A 21,887-nucleotide genomic window follows, 5' to 3' on the forward strand; every position below is an offset into this window, starting at 1 on the left:
GGGCTGGGGGCGGGGCGAACGGCCGGGGACGGGGCGGGGCCGGAACTCGGGCCGGGACGCGGCGGAGGGGCGGAGGGGCGAGAGGCCAGGTGGGAGCGCGGCCGCGGAGTCCGAGCTGAGCCGCCGCCGCCGCCATGGGGCAGATCGAGTGGGCCATGTGGGCCAACGAGCAGGCACTGGCGTCCGGCCTGAGTGAGTGCACCCGGGATCCCGCGCTTGGGGCGGGGGCTGAGCCTGGGCACCGGGGGGCCCGAGAACCCGGGCTGCGGCCCCGGCAGTGCAGGCTGGAGTCGTGGGCATCGGGAGTCAGCGGGTTGCGGGCTGGGAAGTGGGAGTCCAGGAGACTCCAGACTGCAGGCCGAGGAAAGGGGCGGGCTAGAGATGGGGTGCGGGGAGCTAGGCTCCTGAGAGGTCAGAGACCCCGGGCTGCGGGCGAGGAAGTGGGAGCTGAAGCCTGGGGTGGGGGCTTGAGATTCCAGCCAGGGACCTGCAGCTGTGGGGCGGGCCCGGGGCGGGGCGGGCTGGAGCCTGGCGGGGCAGTCAGAGACCTCAGACTGCAGAGGGGGTTCAGAGACCCTCCAGCCCCTGCAGACCCGTGCAGCACCCCACCCCACTCCCATTCCCCCCGTCCCATCCCCTGGCCCCTAGATGTCCCCTCTTCACTCCCCCACCCCCGCGCAGGAGTGGAAGAGGAAGTTTCAGCCCGGTGGTTTCCGGGGAGTCACCACCCCTCAGAGTTGGGAAAACCCCATGGGACAACCTGCCCCACGGCCCCTCCTGCACTGGAGTAGGGGCTTCAGCCAGGAGGTCGCCAGGGGCTCCACCTCCGGGGTCCTAGGTTGCACAGTGGGCTCCTCCTGCCCTCTGGCGAGGGACTCAGCTCCTGGGGTGGTGACCACTCTCCCTCTGGGGCCCAGCCCAAGTCTGCACGGAAGGACATCTAGGATTTCACAAGGCTCTTGGAACCCACCCAGAAGAAGCCCCTCCCAGCTCAATTCCAGGAGACTGCTTCTGGGGAAGGATGGCAGGGCCCCTCCACCCTGGCCGCCTTGTGTTCAGGAGCTCTGGTTAGGGAGCAGTGGGGTCTGCTCCCCAATTTGCAATTGGAAGCAGGAACCGCTCAAGAGGGGGCAGGTTCTGAGGCAAGAGGAAGCTGCTCAGAGGCTCTGCCCCCCTTACCTCTGGGTACCTGCCCCTCCCAGGAATGACCTATGCCCAGTGGGAGTGGCTGGGAAGAGTGTGAGAATGTGATGAGGAAGAGGGTCCCAGCCACCACCGTTTACCTGGGACCCACCTCAAGGCCCCCTTGCCATCTGGGCATGGATGAGCGGAGGTGAAGCTCTGGGAGGGAAAGGAGCAGAGGGAGATGAAGGCTCCCCAGCACCCCCACTGTCAGATCACATTTTGGGATGGGCAGCTTTGGAGCACGGGGCCCAGTGGTCTGTTCTGTGTGTCCAGGCAGGTCACCCCTGTTTCTGCTTCTAGAGTGGCTGAGAAATCAGTGGGTCAGGTAGTTCCCGTTGCTTCTCCCCAGAGCTGTCCCAGGCTGTCCCTCTGCTTGTTGAGGGCTGTGAGGTCTTAGACTGCTGCAGACCAGCCTCCCTTCCTCCCACAGCTCCCCACCCCCCAGGAAGTAGAGGGCAACGGAGGGCAGCTCCCTGAGAGCTGGGCGGCCTGCGTTCTATCGCCCGCGGGCGCAGATAGTGACTGTCCCGTGGCCCCATCCATTGCACGCCCCACATGTGCAGGCTTTCTCTGCCCTGCCTTAGCTAATGTCTGAGCTCCTGTCCACTTTACAGACAGTGAGGTCAAGACCTAGGGAAGTTACCAGCTATGGCTTAGTTTCCTCCACCATCAGATGGGGCGATGTGTCGGGCGGTCTCCTGGACCCTTCCTGCTCTGAATTCCTCCTTGTGCTGACTTCTCTTCCTGACTCAGGATCAACTGCAGCCACCTGGCCTGCTCAGGACTGGCCAGGCCCTCCCAACAGTCGCCTCCAACAGGCTTCTTTTTTATGGTAGAAAATCCCATCTAATCAGATCATGTCACCTCCTGCCAAAAACCCTCCGGCTGCTTCCCATCGCGAAGAATAAAAGCCCAATTCTGACCGCTCTGCCCCTGCTCCCTCTCAGTGCCCTCCCTTCCCCTCCTGTGTGTCCTTGGGTCTCCCTAGCACACTGCAGGGCCTCTGCAGGAATGGCCTCTGGCGCGTCCGTGGCTGGCTCCTCCATTTCTTGGGTCAGATGAAGACTTGGCTCGGAGAAATTGTTCCAGAGCACCCAGCCTGTGGTAGCCCCGGACATTTCTGTCACATCCCTTGTTCCAGGTCATCACTACCTGATATTTATTTCTGTCCCCGCACGAGACTGTAAGCCCCGTGAGAGCTGAGGCGTGTCTGTCTTGTCCCTGCAGCATCCCAGCGCTCCCAGGAACCCCTGCACGCAGTAGGTAGCGTCCTCATGCCTCCCTGGTGAGCCAGTGGTGTCTCAGCCCCCTCTTGCTCACGGGAGGCAGCGAGCCTGAAGCTCAGGACGGGGAGGTTACACCCCGGGACGAGTGGACCGTGTGCTGCCTGAACACATGAGGAGGCCGCCCTCATCTCTTGCAGCTCACAGAAGTGCTGACCAGCAAACCCAGAGTTAATACGCTGCTGAGCTCAACCCCAAGAATGGGAAACCTGCTGGCAGCAGACGCAGACTGCGGGTCAAGGTGCTGCGCTGGGGCGGAAGGAAGGGGCCTGGGGAAGTGGACCCCCGGGCTCAGGCTTTCCTGTGTGGGAAAGGGCTGTGTGAGCTGCGTGCTGAAGCCGGAGCCAGGAGGGGCTGCCTGTGTAAGAAAGAGCTAGAAAGCCACCCCTCCAAGGAAGCTTGCTATCTGCTGCCGGGGCCTGGAAGAATAAGGTCACAAACAAGACAAAACCCGAGAAACTGCTGTGCACGGGGTGAGGCTGACTGTTCTCTACCCTGGGACCAAGAAATCCAAATCCACTGGGTTCAGGACTGGAGAAGCCCATAGGCCCCCAGCAGAGGCAAAGGTGAAGTCGTCTATTGGGGCATTTCCTCAACCAGGGCACACGAGACACAAGACAGACCCTGCTGGGCACAGCTCACAAGCGTCCCACCACTTGAGGAAGCAAACTCTCTGAGGGAGAGTCGGCAGACACTGTCAACAGGAGAACATCCCTCCCTAGAGCCAGCACTACTAGTGCTATTTGGAAGAGACATGAGAACGTGGGTACGCGTTTAAGCATATGGGTGTGTTTAAAGCCGTTCAGGGGCGAGCCCGGTGGCGCAAGTGGTTAAGTGCATGCGCTCTGCTGTGGCGGCCCGGGGTTCGCCAGTTCGGATCCCGGGAGTGCACCAACGCACCGCTTGGCAAAGCCATGCTGTGGTGGTGTCCCATATAAAGTGGAGGAAGATGGGCATGGATGTTAGCCCACGGCCAGTCTTCCTCAGCAAAAAAGAGGAGGATCAGCAGATGTTAGCTCAGGGCCGATCTTCCTCACAAAAAAAATAAATAAATTAAAAAAATAAAGCCATTCAGGGGAATAAAGGAATAGAAAATTATACAGCAAGAATAGGACAGTGCAAAAAGTGAGCTAATATAGAATGTCTACAAATAAAAAAGATAAGTCATTAAAGGTTACTGGATGAATTGAACACTATACAGAGATGGAGAGAGAATTAGGGAAGTGGAAGACGGGTCTGAGGAGACCTCACGGAACACAGCTCAAAGAGACGAAGAGGTGGGAAGTAGGGACTAGACGTTGAGCCATGTATGACAGTACGAGGAGACCCAACGCAGACACCATGTAGGTTCCAGGGGGCAGAATCAACAGAATGAAGGGAGCAATACAGAAGGATAATGGGTGAGCATTTTCCAGAAATGAAGAAATCTCACGTTGAAGCAGAAAACGAAGTCCTTTACAGAATAAAGGAAAACAAACCCTTCTTGGACACATTGTAATGAAATTACAGACCGTTAAATAAAATCTTAAAACTTACTGGAGAAAACAATAGATTAGTATCAGACTGACTTCAGACTTCTCATCATCAGTAATAGAAACCAGAAAATGGTGGGATAATATCTTAGGTGCTGAGAGAAAAACATGAATTCAATACCCAGATAAATTGTCATTCCAGAATGAGGGCATTTTCAGGTATCCAGAGAGTTGCTACTCACGACTCTCACTGAAAGGGCTACTGCAGGATGTGCTTCAGCAAGAGGAAAACTGAATCCAGAAGAAAAGCCTGGGACACGAGTAAAGACACCGATGAACAAGTATTGACTATAAATAATTAATAATGGGGTGAGAATGAAGTTACACATTCTAAAGTCCACATGCGGTTCAAGAAGGGGAATTTTAAAATTAAAAAAGTTTGATCAGGTCAGCAGAAGGCAGGAGAAGCAACAAAGACACTGTTAAAGAGAAAACAAGATAATGAAATAAGTTCAAACTGTCTGCAATCACTGTCAATAAAATATGTTAAATTTACTATCAGATTGATTAAAATATAAAAAATTTAGCTATCGCAGCTTATTCATAATAGTCAAAAACTAGAAGCCACTGAAATGTCTCAAAGACAGAAGAATGGATAAATAAACGTGGTCGATTCATATAATAGAAATCTCTTCGGTAAGAAAAAACAGGAGATAGCAATCCACAAAAACTGCGTGAACGACCTTGACAACCTTCTGTTGAGCAAGAGAAGCCAGATGTCAGGTTCCAGGTGTGGCCTGGACAGGGCATGAAAGAACTTTCTGGGATGATGGGAATCTTGATTTGGGTGGAGGTCCATGGGGGAACCCACCTGTAAGAGTCGCCAAGCTCATGCCTGTGCATTTTACTGTATGTAATGATTACACCTCAATAAATCATTGGAAGGTCTGGGGATGGATCGTGGTGATGGTTGCACAACAATGTGAATGTACTTAACGCCACTGAACTGGACACTTTAAAATGGCTAAAATGGAAAATTTTATGTTATGTATATTTACCACAACAAAAATTGCAAAAGAAAATTACTGGGGAGAACAGATCCAGGTCCATGCGGCTTACAGCAGGCCCGCAGAAAGCAGGACCACAGAGCTGAAAATAAAGGACGGACCGGCTGACAAATACCGACCCAAAGGAGGCTGTGGGGTTATCAGTATCAGACAAACGTGAGTGGGGACAAACGGGGACCCCCTGCGGGGAGGAGAGACCATCCAGGAGCAGACACAAAATCAGCAGTCAACAGCGTGGTCTGTAAATGCATCAAGCAAAAACTCAAAACGACGAGAGCGCGCGCGAGTGTCCAGGTGGAGTCCAGGACCCACCTCCTGCCCGCTGCTCCTGCAGCGCCTGCCCCGGCTCACGGCCGCTGTCCGGGGATGGCATCCCCCACTGTCTGCCGGGGTCTGCACCGCCTGGGTCCCTGTCCTGGGCACACGTGTTGAGGGACTGGAGGGCATCTCTGTGGTGGATGGGTGGCCCAGCTGTGGGAGGGGGGAGCACAAGGGGAGGTGGCCAGACCCCCTGCAGACCCCAGCCCTGCAGGGACGGGCTGGGCATGCCCCTCCGAGGGTGGGGCTCCTACTAACCCGCTTCTCCTCTGCCCACAGTCCTCATCACAGGAGGCATCGTGGCCACTGCTGCCCAGTTCACCCAGTGGTACTTTGGTGCCTACTCCATGTATCCTCCCAGTGTGGACCCCAGGGTGGGCTGGGCGGGCAGTGCCAGTGGGCCCTGGGGCACAGCACTTCACAGTGTGCAGAGAGCTGCTTATGTCCCTGGGCCCTTTGGACTCAGCAGCGGCGAGAGGGCGGGGTGGGCTCAGCTGCAGCTTTGGAAGCCAAGGCTCAAGGCAGGGGAGCCACCTGTCGATACCGCGTGGCGGTCAGAGGCAGACCCACCCGGCCTGCGTCCTGGCGAAGGGGCAGGAGGTGTCAGCGGCCCTGAGGTCTGACACTGAGGCCTCGGGATGCTCGGGACCCCCTCTGCACCCCCTTCTATCAGCCACCCTCCCCAGCCGGCTGGGCCTGTCCAGGAGTGGGCTGGAACCCTCTGTCCCCTCCTGGCTCTGCCCGCCCAACCGTTACAGGCCCTCTGGAAGCCAAGGCAGGCATGGGGGGAGGGAGGGCGCAGGACAGGCAGTGAAGTGGCCACCTGCTGTTTCCCGGCTGTGTGAGCCCCAGGCGGCGGCTGCGCCTCTCTGTTTTCTTATCAGCAAGGGGCTCACTGTGGCCCTCAGGCTGAGCTGAGCTGTTCCTTAACTGTGGCTTCAGTGTGGCAGGTGTGTTCGTCTGCCTGCTGGAGTACCCCCGGGGGAAGAGGAGAAAGGGATCCACCATGGAGAGATGGTGAGTCTCCCCGCTCCGGCCCCTGCTGCTCTGGGGTTTGTCCCAGGGGCTGGGAGGCTTGGCCAGTAGCACTGCAGGAGCCTGGTTCAGTCCCTCCGAGGCTCCAGCACCAACCCATTTGTCCTGGGCAAACCGAGGCTGGTGGCTGCCCAGCCACTGTGGCCTCGTGGTCCCTGGGAGGAAGGAAGCTGGGATGCCCTGGGGTGGGGCAGGTGGTGGGGATCCTGAGTAGGACACGGCCTGTCCCCTCCCTCCCTCTGCTTAGTGGACAGAAGCACATGACGAAAGTGGTGAAGGTGTTCGGGCCCCTCACCAGGAATTACTACGTCCGGGCCTTCTTGCACCTTGGGTGAGTGACCCCTGCTGCCCCTCGGGGGGCCAGGGAGGCCCTGGCCTGGCTGCCTGGACAGGAGAGCCCAGGTGTTTGTCCAAACAAAAACCCAGGTCTGGGCTCTGCCAGAGCTTCCCCAACCTTGCATCCGTCATCTCTCGCCACGTAACAATTCATCCCAGACCTCAGCAGCTTAAATCAGGGGTCAGGGCTCGGGTTGGCGGGGCTCCCCGGCGCGGCGCTGGTTGGCTGGCTGGCGCCCCTGTCTGGTGGTTCCTACTGGGAAGGCCGGGACACCGTGTGACGCTCCAGCTGCTCCAGCTGCTCGGGCTTCCTCCCAGTGTGGGGCTAGGGGCCGAGAGCCAGTGTCTGCAGCATTGTTGAGGCACAAGTCAAGACAGAGGACAGCTCGAGGGACCCAAACTGGGAAGCCCGACCTGTGGCAGGCTGGGTGTCCCCCCTGTCCGGGGTCCTGGGACAGCACACTTACGGTCTGTTTTGTCCTGAGATCCTGTGGCCTCTGACCAAGGCCTGGGGCTGCAGACTGCCCTTCTGAGTCTTCCATCCCCCCACCCCCTCCCCAGGCTGTCAGTCCCTGCAGGCTTCCTGCTTGCCACCATCCTGGGGACAGCCTGCTTGGCCATTGCGAGCGGCATCTATCTGCTGGTGAGTGGTGTCCTCTGCGGTCAGCCCCACTGGTGCTTGATACCTCGGTCCCTGAAGCTGGCTCTGCAGGCCGAGCCAAGGCCAGGAGCCTGTGTCCCTGCTCACGTCGTGGGGATGGTGCACATCTAACGTGCGCTGGCTGTTTCCTGATTTTTCCTTTAATCTGCATGACAGCCCTGCCCGGTGGGTGGTGGGGCCCCACTTCACAGAGGAAGAGGCAGAAGCTCAGAGAGGTGACGTGGCTAGCCCACGGTCACACAGCCAGCCAAGGCCCAGCCTGGACTGTGCTCCATTTACCAGACTTTTCTCACCTAAACCACCCTTGCTCCAATTTGGCATGCAGTCAGGAGCACCTCCGAGAGGCTCGTTAACAGGGCAGACGCCATGTGGACGTTTTCCCAAACTGCCTGGGGCAGGTTTGCTGGAGCTGAGATGCACGTGGAGGGCCCCTGTCAGGATGCACATGACGCAGTCTCTAGTCGGGTGTGGGGACGCTCCGCCAGGCACAGCTTTGGGCTACACGCTCGCACTGTTCCCTGGTGTTTGATGTTCCTCTTTTCTTTCGTACCTGTTCTTAGGAAACACGCAGCAGTTTTGTGCATGCGCTAAATGTAGGGACCAGGGCTGCTGGCGTCTTGGTCTCACCCGCAGGACTCCCTGCTGTCGCTCGTCTCTCTGGCCTGCTGCTTCTCTGGCCTCGGGTGCACGCACATCCCCACGTCCAGCCTCTGCACCCTCCCAGGGCCGCCCGCATCCTCGCAGCTCCCGCTGCCACACGTGGCCGCGCCCTCGACAACCCGAGTGAGAATTCCTTGGGTTAAACCAGAGCGGAATTGCGGGGTCCGGGGTCAGCCCCTGCATTCCTGAGTGGTGGCGGCAGGCTCCCTGCCTAGACACGCCCCTCCCCCGGGCCGCGATTCCCGGCCCCCCCACCGCGGTTCTTGCCCTCTCTCAGCGCCGTGAGGCTGACAGAGCCCATGGGGTACTTGACCCTCTCTGAGGACGGCGTTGGGCACCTCCTCACGGGCCTCACCGTCCGAACGCCCTCTTCTGAGATGCCTGGTCTCGGCCTTGGCGCATTTTTCTCTTAGGGTTTGTCTTTTTCTCCTTAAGTTGCAGGAATCTCCCTGTATTTTAATCATGATCCCTCCTCAGTTTACACACTCTAAATGCTCTCCCCGTCTCCATTGAGGGTCTGCTCTCTCCGCCCGGGGCATCCTCACTGAGCGGGGACAGACGTTTATCCATTTGTTTATTTGCTTCATCGTTTGTGCTTTTAAAAATGTCTTTCCCGCCCACACACTGTTTTCCTGCATTCTCTTCTATCAACTTTATAGTTTTACTTTTCAGGATAAAATGTTCTAGTTTTTAAGTTAGGAGGTGGGATCAGAGATGTTCATTTTATTCTTATGCTTCATAAATTATATGATATCACATATTTTTTAATCTATCAAATATTATGGGATATGAAATTAAAAATACACATTCCCAGGTCCACTCAGCGTGTCGCAGGGATGTAGGGCCCAGGAGCCTGCATTTTAGTAAGTTCCCCAGGCTGCACACTCTTCACCCCTCAACATGCCTGGGTGCCCCGGAGGAGGCTCCAGGCCAGGGTGGGTCCAGGGTGAGTGGGCACCACCCACCAGGGCTGAAAGGGGCCCCTGCCCTCCCTGGCTGCCCTCCTGGGCCTCTCCACCCTGCGAGCAGCCCAGCTTGCCTGACTCAGCGTGATGGACACCCAGACCTGGCCTCCCTGTCCTGCTCCTGGCTGGTAGTCTCCGGCGGAGGCCTGGTGGTGGAATGTGTCCCTGGAAGTGGTGCACAGCCCAGCGATTCCACGCCCCCTTCCCCCTTGTGGGGCCACTCCTGGCATGGTGAAATAGCTCGAATTTGGGGTCAGGCAGAGCCAGGTCCTGGCTGTGTGGCCTCAACCAAGTCACGTAACCTCTCTGAGCCGCAGTCTCTTCACGTCTTAGGGGATTCAGACTTGGGTCCCGCCCTGTTCCCTGGTGGGGGTGGGGGGTGCAGGGTTGGGGTGGGAGTGGAGGTGGCTCCTCGGAGGCCCCCTCACCCAGCCCCTCCGTGTCCTGCAGGCCGCCATCCGTGGCGAGCAGTGGACTCCCATCGAGCCCAAACCCAAAGAGCGTCCGCAGGTCGGGGCCACCATCAAGCAGCCGCCCAGCAACCCCCCACCCCGCCCCCCTGCTGAGGCCCGCAAGAAGCCCAGTGAGGAGGAGGCGGCAGCGGCTGCAGCAAGTGTCCCCGGCGGCCCCCAGGAAAACCCCATCCCAGTGACCGATGAGGTCGTTTGACCCTTGTGTGACCAGAGCCTCAAGCCTCTAGCCGCTTCCCCAGCGGCCCCACAATAAAGAAATGAAAGCTGCATGTGGCTCTTCCTGTGGGCTGATGGGCAGTGAGGGGAGGTTCCCCCAGACCCTGAGGGGCACCCTCAGTACCACAGGCTCTATCTTCCTGCGGGCAAGGGGCGTGGGGGTCCCCCCCCCAAACCACGGGCCCTATTTCGGATTCGTTAGCAGCAGCCGTGCCGTCTTCTCAGTGGCACACGGAATCAGGGTGCATCATCTATTCTGTGAAATACGGTATCTGGAACTCCAAGTATTTGAGTTTCTACTCTGGAAATGAGCTTCCCGGGCCTAGGAGGGAGTGTGTCCCCTCCCAGCTCTTCCAGACCTGCCAGCACTCACCTTCTGAAGCATCCCTAGGACCACCCTCGGGGCTGAGTGAAGAAGGAAAGCAGATGAGCCAGTGGGGGTCCCAGGGAGCCCCTTGTCTTCCTGTGTAAGGGGGACGGCCCTCCAGTGCCCCAGGACAGCCAGGCCAGTGGTGGGGGGCTTCCAGCCTACCCTCTCCCCTCACTCCAGTCCTGAGGCTGCAAACACCGCCACCTCCCACATACACCCCATACACACACACACACACACACTCTCTCTCTCTCTCTTTCTCTCTCTCTCTCTCTCTCTCTCACTAGCCATGGCAGGGCTGAGCATGGTCCTCCAGGTCACTGCCTGTCGCTCCATCAGGAGCCCCTGTGGCCCCCGAAGCTTTGCGTGGCGTCGCTCCTACCCCAGCCTGGGCGCCCCTTCCCTGCTGGGCTGTCCCTGGGCGCCTCTCCCCTGAAGTCCAGAAAACGCTTCAGTCCCTCACCTCCTGTCTGCCCCACCTGCTCTCAGCAGATCAGACGTTCAGGACTGGGGGCCTCTAACGTTCCAGGGGACGGGCATCCTGCCCCGTCGGCCAACACTCACCACTGGACCAGTGTCTAAATCCAGCCCTGCCCCAGGAAACGGCCACTCTGGCCTTCCAGAAAGTCCGCAAAACCTCGCCCCCGGCTTATGCACCCCACACCCAATCCCCGCTCTGTCTTCAGCATGAATCCAGATTAGCCACTTCGCGCCTTCCTGCTCTGCCGCCCCCTGCAGGCCATTCCCACCATTGCAGCCAACACTCTGGTGCCAGCTCAGGACGTGCATGGCGGTGGGGGCAGGGGGTGTGTGGTGGCGCTCTCCAGCCCAGGACTGACCCTGCCGCTCTGGCCCACTGTCGCTCCCTGCTCACTCGGTTCCAGCCACACTGACCTCCCTCGACCCTCAGACACGGGCACACAATCTTCTCAGGGCCTTTGGCCTGCTCCCTCTGTCTGGAACACGGGTCCCTGGATGGCACTCTGGTCTTTTTTTTTTTTTTTTTTTTGTGAGATCAGCCCGGTGCTAACATCTGCCAATCCTCCTTTTTTTTTTTTTCTTTTGCTGAGGAAGACTGGCCCTGGGCTAACATCTGTACCCATTTTCCTCCACTTTATATGGGACGCTGCCACAGCATGGCTTGCCAAGCAGTGCATCAGTGTGTGCCCGGGATCCGAGCCGGCGAACCCCAGGCCACCGCAGCAGAGCGCGAGCACTTAACTGCTTGCGCCACCGGGCCGGCCCCGGCACTCTGGTCTTTGCTTGGTGGCCTCTGAGGCCTCCCTGACCCTCAGTTCGGAATTGCAGCCCCTCCCCCTTCCCCGCACTGCTGTCCTAATTCCTTCACTGCCAGCAGACCAGTCCTCCGCGGCTCTGTGGACAGTCACCCCGTGGGAAGGGCAAGGATCCAGCCATTTATTGCCCTGTTCCCGGTGCCGGGCACATAGTGGAAACTCAGTAAGTAAGTGCTGAGTACTTCAAGGAGCCCCTCCAGGCTCAAGACAAAGGTCACCACCCCTGCTCCTCCTGGGCGCTGTGCAGTAGGCATCAGTCAGTGGGTGACGACGGCGGGCTGTCAGCGAGGCACTGACGCCAACATAGCCCGTCAGCCCTGAGCAGGCTGGGCCCACGCATCTCCAGCGGGGACACTGAGGGTCCTCAGGGGGTTGTAGCTGATCCAGAACTGCCCCAGGGCCCTTTCCCACAACTGCCTATGCTCCTGCACCCCTTCACTAAGTGCCCCCGACCCCAGCGTGCCTAAGTGTGCTCTGATCCAGGACACTCTGCAGTAAGAGTGGGGCGCCTGGTCTGGGGGTGCCGGCCAGCTCGGCCGCCCCTGGTCTGGCAGGTCACCACTCGGGACAAAAGCACGAGGGGGCGTCTGGGCCGAGGGACGGGACTTCAGACAGATCTGCCTGGGCCTCCGCTGGGGGGTGCTCAGACATCTCAAAGGTGATGGCGCTCAGCCAGGCTGCAAAGGCGTGTCTCCTGAGCCGCCCTACTGGGAGTTTACCCTCAGAGACGCCTGCCATGAGCTGCTCACCGTCCTAGCAAAGGCCTGGCCATGCCCAGGCCCTCCAGTGGAGGAGGGTCCGCCTACATCACAGCCGGGCTGTGGGAGCGAGGCCCATCCTCAGGCCAGGAGGGCTCGCCACATAGGCCAGCAGGGCGCACCTGTGCTCCACTCCGCGTTAGAACCCACCCCCACCCCAGACGCACTTGGGGGTCACGCAGAGACCTTTCTGGAAAGACACACCACAATCTGGGCCAGTGGCTGCCCCTGTGTGCCCAGCAAGGGCCAGGCAGTGCCATCCGATGCTGTGCTCTGGGGAGTGTTTATCAATTTAATAACACATAGTTACATTTAAAATAAATAATTGTGGGCTGACCCCGTGGCTTAGCGGTTAAGTGCGCGCGCTCTGCTACTGGCGGCCCGGGTTCGGATCCCAGGCGCCCACCGACGCACCGCTTCTCCGGCCATGCTGAGGCCGCGTCCCACATACAGCAACTAGAAGGATGTGCAGCTATGACATACAACTATCTACTGGGGCTTTGGGGAAAAAAGGAGGAGGACTGGCAATAGATGTTAGCTCAGAGCCGGTCTTCCTCAGCAAAAAGAGGAGGATTGGCGTGGATGTTAGCTCAGGGCTGATCTTCCTCACAAAAAAATAAAAAATAAAAATAAAATAAAATAAATAATTGTTTTAGAAATACAAGGGTGCTTTTTCCTTGCGGGGTGGGGCTTGGAAGAAGGACCTTGGGGTGGCCTGGACCAGCCCAAGACCAGCGATGGGGCGAGGGGGACCACCAAGGTGGAGGGAGGCTTTTCTGTCATTTTAATAAGTTCTAGAAGAGTAAAAAGATTCCTTCCAGCCCAACTGTCTGTTTTTGTGAAAGGGTAAACTGAGTCTCAAGATGGGGACTGCCCAGCACAAGGTCACCCCTCCAGGCACCGGGGACATGGCCCTTCCAGCGCCTGTCTCCGTTATTTCCTCAAACCAGAGGCCTGGAGCCCAGGGGCTCCACGGGCAGTGGAGCCGGGGCCGCCCCGGCAGCACATAAATAACCAATAAATACACATAAATAGGAGGGGCCTCTGGAGAGAGACCCCGACTGTCCACTGTGGGATGCCGTCCGTGCCCCCCAGCACAGTGGGGCCAGCGGGGGCCGGCAGTCACCGGGCCGTCCTGGGCAGGACGCAGGTGCAGCCGATGGGCACGCGGATGAACTCCACATGGAAGGCGAAGGCGCCGGGCGCGGGCTCCCCCGAGGCGTCCGGGGCGCAGGGCTGGCGGCGCAGTACAAGCAGGCTCTGGTGCAACGGCACGGAGTTGAGCGCGGCCGTCTCACGGCCCGTCTTGGTGCTGATGCAGCCCTTGCACAGGCACTCCGCGAAGGCCAGCTTCTGCGGGTAGCGGCTCTCGTCCGTGTCCACGCTGTGGGGAGAGATGAGGTGAGCATCCTGGCCCGCAGAGAGCCTTGGCCGGCGGGCAGGCAGGGGACCTGCGCAGTGGGCGTTCCTCCTTCCTGCCGGCACTGAGGGAGTCAGGCTGCAGGGAGGGTGGGATAGGGCACCACAGCACAGCGCCTCGCATGCGGTTGGTGCTTAATAAGTGACGATTGCCCATGTGTCCCTCTGCCCTCCCAGAGCACAGAAGCAGGGGTAGGGGCTTCCCAGGAGCCCCTTCGTCCCTCCCCACTGGGCCCAGCCCAACCTCTGCAGGGGCTCAAGTGGGGGCCCCAGAATGTCCCCAGGGGACCCTGGTAAGCGAGATCTGGGCTGAGACATCAGTGGAAGCAGGAGCTCATCTGATGGAGCCCCACTCTCCCGGCCCTTGGGGCTGGCTGGTGGGAGGTCAGAGTGAGTGTCCCATTTCACAGGTGAAAACACTGAGGCTGAGGGTCTGCAGGAAGCCAGTGCTCAGAGAGGGGAGGGAGCAGCCCAACGCCACACAGTGGGGACCCCGGTGCCAGGGAGCCCCCGTGGCCCTCACCGGTATCTCCAGGGCGAGATGGAGCGCTGGTGGATGTCTGCTTCCAGTACTTCCTCGGGCCCCAGCACCGGGCACTGGGTCCCAGTCGGAGGCCTCTCCTGCCGCCTCCTGCGAGATGCCGCCTCCAGGCTGGACACCAGGGCTACTGGCAAAGCCTGTTCCCACTTGGCAGCTCGAGCCAGCAGGTGTGGGGGGACCTGGCCCAGGGACAGCTCTTCCGCCGAGTAGCAGCGTGGAGTCCCGTGGGTGTGGAGACCCCCCCAGAGTGGGGGGCCATGGCGGGCCAGGCTGGCGGGCAGCCAGAGCAGAAGCAGGAGGCCAGGGAGGATCTGGTGAAACAGGCAGTGGGGGGTCAAGGGGTGCCCAGCGAAGGGGGCACCTCACTGCCACCCCAGCTTGCCCTGTAGCCTGTGGAAAGATGGGGTACAGTCCTCTCTCTACAGTTGGGGAAACAGGCACAGAGGGGTTCGCCCCTCAGTCCAAGCTCTCCAGTGCACCAGGGCTCCTGGGTCCTGGCTCCCTCCTGCCCCCAGATTTGAGGGGCTTCCTGGACCCCATCCCGACACCCTCAGCTCGGGGGTCAGCGAACCACCACCACTTCAGGTCCAGGTGACACCATCCAGGTGGGGGCGTGGGGGAGAGACGGCTGCTCACCATCACAGCGGCTGGGCTCAGAGCGGCCGGCACACCTGGCAGCGGTCCTGGGGTGCACCTGGTGGCAGACCTGGTGGCAGACCTGGTGGCGGCTGGCTCACGGCGCCCTTTATACCTCGGGCCACACCTGGGGAAAATCCGGGCATGGCTTCCTCCTGGGGAAGTGCCTGGCCGCGCTTCCTCCTTCCCGCCCTGCGGTCTGACTGTCACCTCCTTCCCAGCCCAGGGCAGGCCATGCCCGCCCCCACCCCATCCCTCCTGCTGTTACCCTCCCTCCCCCACTAGAGGGACCCTACCCCAGGCTAAGCACCTGCAAAGGGAGCTGTGACCGGGTCCTGCCTGTGTGACATTCTCGAACCTTCCATAAAAGGGTCGCATCCTGAGGATCCTTCTGCAACTTGCTTCTGTTATGTTTTTGCTCTTTGGACCTGGTGACCGGGATACCTGGGGTGGGGGGCTCACTCATTTTATGTGTTGTGTGGTACTCTTCCGGGGTTGATTTCTCCTGTCCCCTGTTGGTGGACAAGAGGCTGGTCCCATTTTTTACCTAAGATGATCAAGATCAGGTGGACGTCAGTGTCTGCCTCCTCCTGCACAGGTGGGAGAGGTTCCAGAAGAGACCTGGGGGGCTGGGGCTGGCGAGTGTCTTCAGGTTTCTACTTTGGGCTTCTGTGTCTTTTTTGTTTGTTTTTTTGTGAGGAAGATTGGCCCTGGGCTAATATCCGTGACCATCTTCCTCCACTTTGTATGTGGGACGCTGCCACAGCATGGCTTGATGAGCAGTGTCTAGGTCTGCACCTGGGATCTGAACCTGCAAACCCCGGGCCACCAAAGCAGAATGCGCGAACTTAACCACCAGTGGGCTGGCCCCAAGCTTCTGTGGTCTTATTCAACAAAAGTTAAAGCTAAAAAGTCTGAGATGGAGGGGATGAGGATGCCTTGGAAACGTTAAAGTGTAGTGCACCCTAAGAAGCTTTATTTAAGGAGGCGCAGGAGCCCCCCACCGCCCCCAACTCAGTGCTGCTGGCTGGTGGGTGGGTCTAGGGGTGCCTTGGTTATTCTGAAAAGGAGACAGTTTGGAGCCAGATCTTGCCAAGTTTTTTTTTTTGGTGAGGAAGACTTGCGCTGGGCTAACATCTTTGCCCATCTTCCTCTACTTTATACGTGGGACACTGCCACTGCGTGGCTTGATGAGTGCTGTGTAGGTGCGTGCCCGGGATCTGAGCCCGTGAACCCTGGGCTGCCGAAGCAGAGTGTGCAAACACAACCACTATGCCACTGGGCTGGCCCCAGGATCTTGCAAAGTTTTGAATGTCTGGGGTTTGGATGCCATCCTGGGGAGGGCCTGCTGGGGTCCCCCTGGGGCCCTGGCCACCCTCCCCAGCTGAGGGCCCTGTCTGCCCTGGGTCTCTCAAATCAGAGCCTGAAATGCCACCTGAGGAAGGGCTGGGGGAAGAGTGGTCGAGCTGCCTTCCACTCTTTCCTCACCTGCTGGCAGGGGCCAGAACTACACCATTAAGGCGCCGTTCTCTAAGGTGGAAGCCACAAACTCGATGGACATGAAGACCCTCCAGGAGGAGGGGCCGGAGGAGGCAGTGACACCTGGGCTCTCCTAGCTCCACTCAGCAGTGTGTGACCCTGGGCCTCACTGTCTGCATCTGGAAGTGGGGCTTCACCGCCCTGCTGGGGAGCAGGTGAGGACTGAAGGACAGCCTGCCCAGCGTTGGTCTGGAGGAAAGGCCCCAGCAGCAGGCGCTGTGTCCTGACTGTTTTCTCCGCCTCTTCCCAATAGATGGATGAATAGATGCATGGAGTCCCCAGGGCTGCTCCTCACTACAACGCCCTGCCCATGGCCATCCACTTTCTGCTTGCATACTTCCTACAATGGGGAGCTCACCCCCCTGTATTAGTTTGCTAGGGCTGCCATAACAAACAAGCTGGGGGGCTTGAAACAACAGAAATTTATTGTCTCCCAGTTCTGGAAGACAGAAGTCCAAAATCAAAGTGTTGGCAGGGTTGGTTCCTTCTGGGGTCTCTGAGGGAGACCCTTCCTGCCTCTCTCCAGCTTCTGTGGCTGCTGGTGACCCTTGAGGTTCCTGAACTTGTAGCCGCATCACTCCAGCCTCCGCCTCCACCATCACACGACCTCTCCCTGTCTCCTTTTCTGTGTCTCATAAGGACATTCACCACTCACCCTCCTCCAGGACGATCTCCTCTCAAGACCTTTCCCCACAAAGCCCCTCTTCTCAGGTGAGGGCACGTTTTTCACAGGTGCTGGGGCTAGGACAGCAACAGATTTTGGGGGGACACACTTGAGCCCACTCCACCCTCCACCAGGACGACCACGGTGGATGCTCTCAGGTGGAGACAAGACCCTCCCTAGGCTGAGCTGAGACCCGCCTCCCTGCAAGGGCACTCGGCGGTCTCAGAAAAACTCCAGTCCCTCCTACCAGCCCCTACAAAGCAGCGTGAGCCCCTGGAGGGCAGGGACTGCGTCTGCGGGGACCTGCGTGTCCCCAGCACAGAGTTGCCCCTGGCGCCGAGGCGCTCCATGAGTGTCGCAGAATGCAGGGGAGAGGGACGAGCATGGATTCCTCCGCGGGTAAAGCGAGGCGACAATGCCGCCCACTCGCGGGGCCACTCGGAGGTCAGTCCAGGCGGGGCGGGGAGGAAGGCGCCCGAGGCCGAGGGAGTGAGCGCGCGGTCTCGCCTTCCTTGGGGCTGGGAGTCCGCGCGCACGCAGGCTCACGCAGGAATGAACAGGCCGTGAACGCGTCGCCTGCAGGGCCGCTGCAGTGTCCCCACCCGGGAGCGCGGCCGGAGGCAGGGTCACGCGCGGCCCGGCCGGTGCCCCTGCGAGGTGACCTTCAGCACTTTCCGTGTCTGTTCTTAAGAGCTGCCAGTGGGGCCCCGGGCTCCGCGCCCACCCTTCCCCACGGGAGCACGGCGGTGTTCCGCGGGTCCTGATGGCCCGGGAGGACTGGCCGAGGGGCCGCGGGGGCCAGGGTCGCGGAGGCCGGAAGGACGCAGGGCGGGGGCCGGGCGGCACCTCATTCCTGCGGTGGCTGAGGCAAGCGCATAAGTCCCGGATTGGGCAAGACTGGAAAGGAGCCACCAGAGGAAGGCTGGAGGGCGTCTCGGAGGCGGTGTCCCAGAAGGCCCCGCCCCTCAATCACGCCCCCAACGGGACCCCGCCCTCTACAGACCCCGTCCCGCTGACCACGCCCCCAAGTCCGGGCCCTGAGAGATGGAGGAGCAGGGAGGAGAGGACAGGATGCAGAAGATGCAGATGCAGGAGGAGGGGACCGAGGTGTGGGAGGAGGGGATGGACAGAGGAGACAGGCAGAGAGCCATGGAGACTCGACAAATGCTGAGACAGACCGGCAGATGGAAGGCAGAGGAGAGAGAAAAGGCAGAGGCCAAGGCAAGAAGGCAGAAGCTTGAGGACACAGGGACAGATGCACCAGGGCCGGTCCCTCTGGGCACTTCTGGTGTGGCCCAGCCTGTGGTTTGGAGCCCTTGCAGCCTTGGCTGCAGCCCAAGTGGACCTGGCTTGGGGAGGCGGCCTACAGGAGGGGTTTGCTCCAGGCTCTTCTGGCTCCAGGCTAGTTCTCCCCCATCCTGGAGGAAGGCTCAGCGGCAGGCCTTAGTCCCCTCATCTGTGAAGTGGGGGTGACAATACCATCTCCCCCTTCCCCCATAGACGTGGCTTCCTGACCCCTGGGCCCCGGCACCCTGCCCATGGTCGGTAGTTGACACAGCCCAGCTGTCTTGTGCTCACAGCACTCCACGCTATCAGGAAAAACCTCTTCACCTCATCCTTGTCCATGGCTCCTCTAGGGCTGGCTGCCCAGGGCGGGGGTCCCTGCTTGCTTAGCCAGGGCCTAGGCCAGGGCCTGCACCTCCTTCAGCCCGAGCTCCAGAGCCCTCCTGCCAAGTGAGGCTGACCACTGCCCTTGGAGGCGTATGGGCCAGCAGGGGCTGGTGTGCTGGTGGAGCCGTCACTGGGGCCAGCTAGGTGGTCGGCAGAGAGCGGGGGGAGGGGCAGGTGGAGGCCTAGGCCTTGAGGGGCCGGGGTGCAGGGCTGGTGTAGGAAGGCGTGTCCCAGCGCAGGAAGTTGAACAGCAGTGGAGCCTGGCAGGGCAAGGGTGCCATGTATTCACTCGTGACATTGGAGATTGTATTCTGCATTTGAGTTAGGAAAACTCAGATGAAACAAATAAACACTTTCCCTTTTATTTCCATCCATTCAAGAGAGCCGGAACAGGAGGGAAGGGGCGGCTGCAGCCTCGAGCACACCGGAGACTGGAGAGAGGCTGTGTGGGGAAGGGGCGGCCCACAGGGCGGCGGGGGACGGTCTGCAGGGTGGCCGTGGAGCAGGGAGGCTGGGAGGGCAGGCAGCAGTCTGTAGGCAGAGAGGGAATTGGGGGACCTTGTTGTCGTTCCCACTCTCAGCATGCTCACCACCTGTGGGGACCTCAGCCCCTGAGGATCCCCTGCACAAGAGGCCTTCCTCTTCCCAGAGGCCACCAGGCCTGGGGTGGTGACAGAGCTGGCTCGGGGTGAGGCTCTCACTCTCCTCAGGACAGGCACCTGCCCCAGCCCAACGCAGGTGCCATGACCCCAGGCAGCGAACGGGGAGCAGTGATGGCTCCAGCCCAGGCGCCACAGGGCAGGGTCAGAAGTCAGCCTGTGGGGAGGGGAAGGCACTGGTCAGGTGGGCAAGGAGGGCTCAGTGCAGAGACCTGTGTGGTGGGCTCACCCTGGGGGCTCCTGGCTTTAGATGAGCAGTCACTGACTGGCTGCCTTGTGGGCCAGTGGCTTGGCGGCACAGAGTGCACAGGGACAGGCTCGCCCCCAAGTGTCCTGGATTCTGGCTCCATTTGTCCTCGAAAGCCACCCACTTGGACACTGGGAGTTCCCTTTGCACCTGGCTTTGACCTGATGGCAAATCAGACATGCCTTCAAAAATTGCTGAGACACAACTGTGGCCACTGTGACGAAAGGGGAATCGCGTGCCCTGTGCCATGGGAGGGACACGGATGTAGAATGGAAAACAGTCCACACAGGAGGCCCAGGCCAGCCTGGAGGTGGCGGCGCTCCCTCCTAGCTCTCCTGGGAGCTGGCCCACATCTGAACTGCCATGTAGCTTCGGGGCAGAGCGCCCAGAACACACCCAGTGAGCTGGCCACAGCTCAGCAGGTCCTGCGACCCAGCGAGAAGCCAGACTGCTGCTCCTGCCCCTGGGCCCTGCAGGGCCTGCCCAGGACCAGAAGTGGGGGGTGGCAGCGTGGGCTCGGGGGGCATTTCATCCACAAGTATTTACAGAACTTGCTTGAAAGTAACGAGGGCGGAGGTGCAGATGGAAGGGGACTGGCAGGCGGCCAGGCCGGGAGGGGCCCTCCGAGGCCCAGGGTACCACACTGCGTGTGTAATCCCACAGAGGACCTGGAGTGAGCACTGGGGTCTGCCCGGGGGGAAAGCAGGGGCTTTGGTGGGCGCCTGGAGGGCAGCGATCCAGCTGCTGACGGCTCATTTCCGCTCTGCAGGGAGATGGCAGTGACCCTGGGCCTACCTGTGTGGGGACTGGACAGTATGTCTGTGGCACTGAGTGAAAAACTGGCTTTTCCGCTCGGGGTTGGCCTGGCCCGAGGAGCGTCCTTGCTGACTTCTCCGGCCCAGGGCCCGCTGCTGGGAAGGCAGCACCGGCGCATGTGGGAGGGGCTCCAGCATTCACGAAGCCCCGCCAGGGCCTGTTCCACCATGAGGAAGAGGAAGACGAGGCACAGTGCTCCACGGGCTGGGGCTGGAGGGTGGAACCCCTGTGCTGGCAGCTTGGAGGGCCTCTCCTGGGGGCCTCCCAGCGGGACCCTGCGTCCTCACCTCCATGAGCCGGGGGCCCTCAACGCCAGGCAGGCCCAGCAAGCATCGTGGGCCCAGGCACATGCGCACATCACCGCCAGGGCAAGACAGCTGCTTATCAAAATATTTTATTTTAGGAGACCCCTCAAAAAAAAGACCCTCCACATAGACAGACGCCCAACAATACCCTTGGCCTTTTTTTTGGTCTTTTCTGTATTTTTTTTCCTTTTTAAATCAACTAAAACAATTTGATGCTTAAAATAAAATACAGGAAAGGTTTCCCGATCAGACTTCAGTCAAGAATATATATATTTTCTGATCCTGGGGCCGGGCAGCCGGGAAGAGGCTGCGCAGAAGCACTCGGTGCTCTGGTCTGTTCCTGCTGACAGCGAGGACGCAGAGCGGTGGAACACGGCACGCGCAGAGGGAGGACGAGACGACGGAGGGGGAAAGGAGGGCGGGCAAACTGGGCGTCCGGGACCGAGAAGTGATGCACAATTGGTGCCGCATCCTCGCCGGGGCTGCCGGCCCGCCTGCCGGCCTGCCTGCCTGGCGGGACTTCTGCTCTGGGAGGGACTGTTCCGTCTGGTCAGAAGGCTGGGATTCAGCGTCAACTTCATTGTGTGTGTGTGGCTTTTTTTCCAGCTGAGGAACTTTTTTTTAATTTTTAAAAAGAATCACAGCCAAAATAAGACATTAACTGCAAAATCCAAAATGGCTGCGCTTACCCTATTATAGAAACAGGCGAGTCTCTCCCCTCATGGGAGCCAGCCAGCCTACACCTTCCCGGGGATCTTGGCCCGCTTGCGTGCGATGGCGTCCTCCACGGCTTTGAGCTGCTTCAGGAGCTCCTCTCGCCGCGACAGCGTGCTGGCCTTTCCTGACTTGGCGCCGGTGGTGGTGGCGGCAGTGCTGGTGTCTGAGGCTTTGCCGGGCACACTCGTGACCTTGCTAGAGCTCTTGGACTGCGGTGACAGCTGGCGCTTCCTGCGGGGTGAGGAGGCGGTTAGGGGTCGGAGGGCCTCTCCCCCTTTGCTATGAGCCTCCCACCGGGTCGGGGACACAAGGCCCAGCCCTGGGCCTGGGCCCCAGAAGCTGTACTTGCTGGCTGGAAGGCAGCCCCTCCCGTGAACAACACCCGTTCTGGCCTGTTGGGTGTAGCCCCCCTCATCTGTGGAGCAGAGACTGGGAGGTGAAAGGGGCACAGCGTCCGGGGCTCGCCTGGCACCACGTTAACCTGTCCCTCCTGCTTCTGGTCCTTGGATGCGATCTTGCTCTGTGGTGTGACAGACCCCTCACTGCTGACTTAGGAGGAGCCCTGAGGATGTGGGGTTC

At 59.9% G+C, this 21,887-nt stretch overlaps 3 protein-coding genes across 5 annotated transcripts in view; 1 reads left to right on the forward strand and 2 right to left on the reverse strand.

The window, feature by feature from the left end:
• The first annotated feature begins 47 nt into the window (after positions 1-47).
• On the forward strand, positions 48-9,722 carry CYBA (cytochrome b-245 alpha chain). Its single transcript, XM_004437032.3, has 6 exons — positions 48-192; positions 5,605-5,674; positions 6,268-6,342; positions 6,608-6,691; positions 7,258-7,339; positions 9,433-9,722. Exons 1-6 carry the CDS (start codon positions 135-137, stop codon positions 9,649-9,651), a joined length of 588 nt encoding a protein of 195 aa, XP_004437089.1. The 5' UTR covers positions 48-134; the 3' UTR covers positions 9,652-9,722.
• Positions 9,723-13,116: 3,394 nt separating this feature from the next.
• Positions 13,117-14,693, reverse strand: IL17C (interleukin 17C). Its single transcript, XM_087419624.1, is given in 3 exon segments — positions 13,117-13,478; positions 14,037-14,632; positions 14,634-14,693. Coding segments are annotated over 3 exon segments (918 nt in total). The 3' UTR covers positions 13,117-13,216.
• A 5,971-nt stretch (positions 14,694-20,664) lies between these two features.
• Positions 20,665-21,887, reverse strand: part of ZC3H18 (zinc finger CCCH-type containing 18) — a 64,378-nt gene continuing 63,155 nt past the window's right edge. For all 3 annotated transcript variants that reach the window (XM_087419809.1, XM_087419810.1, XM_087419811.1), the window contains one exon: positions 20,665-21,539. In XM_087419809.1, the coding sequence (XP_087275935.1) occupies positions 21,329-21,539 (211 nt within the window). In that variant the 3' untranslated portion in view covers positions 20,665-21,328. The remainder of the gene's footprint in view (positions 21,540-21,887) is intronic.

Source organism: Ceratotherium simum, chromosome 30 (assembly GCF_057802395.1).
Source record: "Ceratotherium simum simum isolate JZ-2026a chromosome 30, ASM5780239v1, whole genome shotgun sequence".
Classification (NCBI taxonomy): domain Eukaryota; kingdom Metazoa; phylum Chordata; class Mammalia; order Perissodactyla; family Rhinocerotidae; genus Ceratotherium; species Ceratotherium simum.

Coding starts and splice junctions, on each gene's coding strand:
- CYBA (XM_004437032.3), top strand. CDS start 135: ATGGGGCAGATCGAGTGGGCCATGTGGGCCAACGAGCAGGCACTGGCG. Junction 6,692..7,257: donor CGGGCCTTCTTGCACCTTGG/GTGAGTGACCCC, acceptor CCCCCTCCCCAG/GCTGTCAGTCCCTGCAGGCT. Junction 7,340..9,432: donor CGAGCGGCATCTATCTGCTG/GTGAGTGGTGTC, acceptor CGTGTCCTGCAG/GCCGCCATCCGTGGCGAGCA.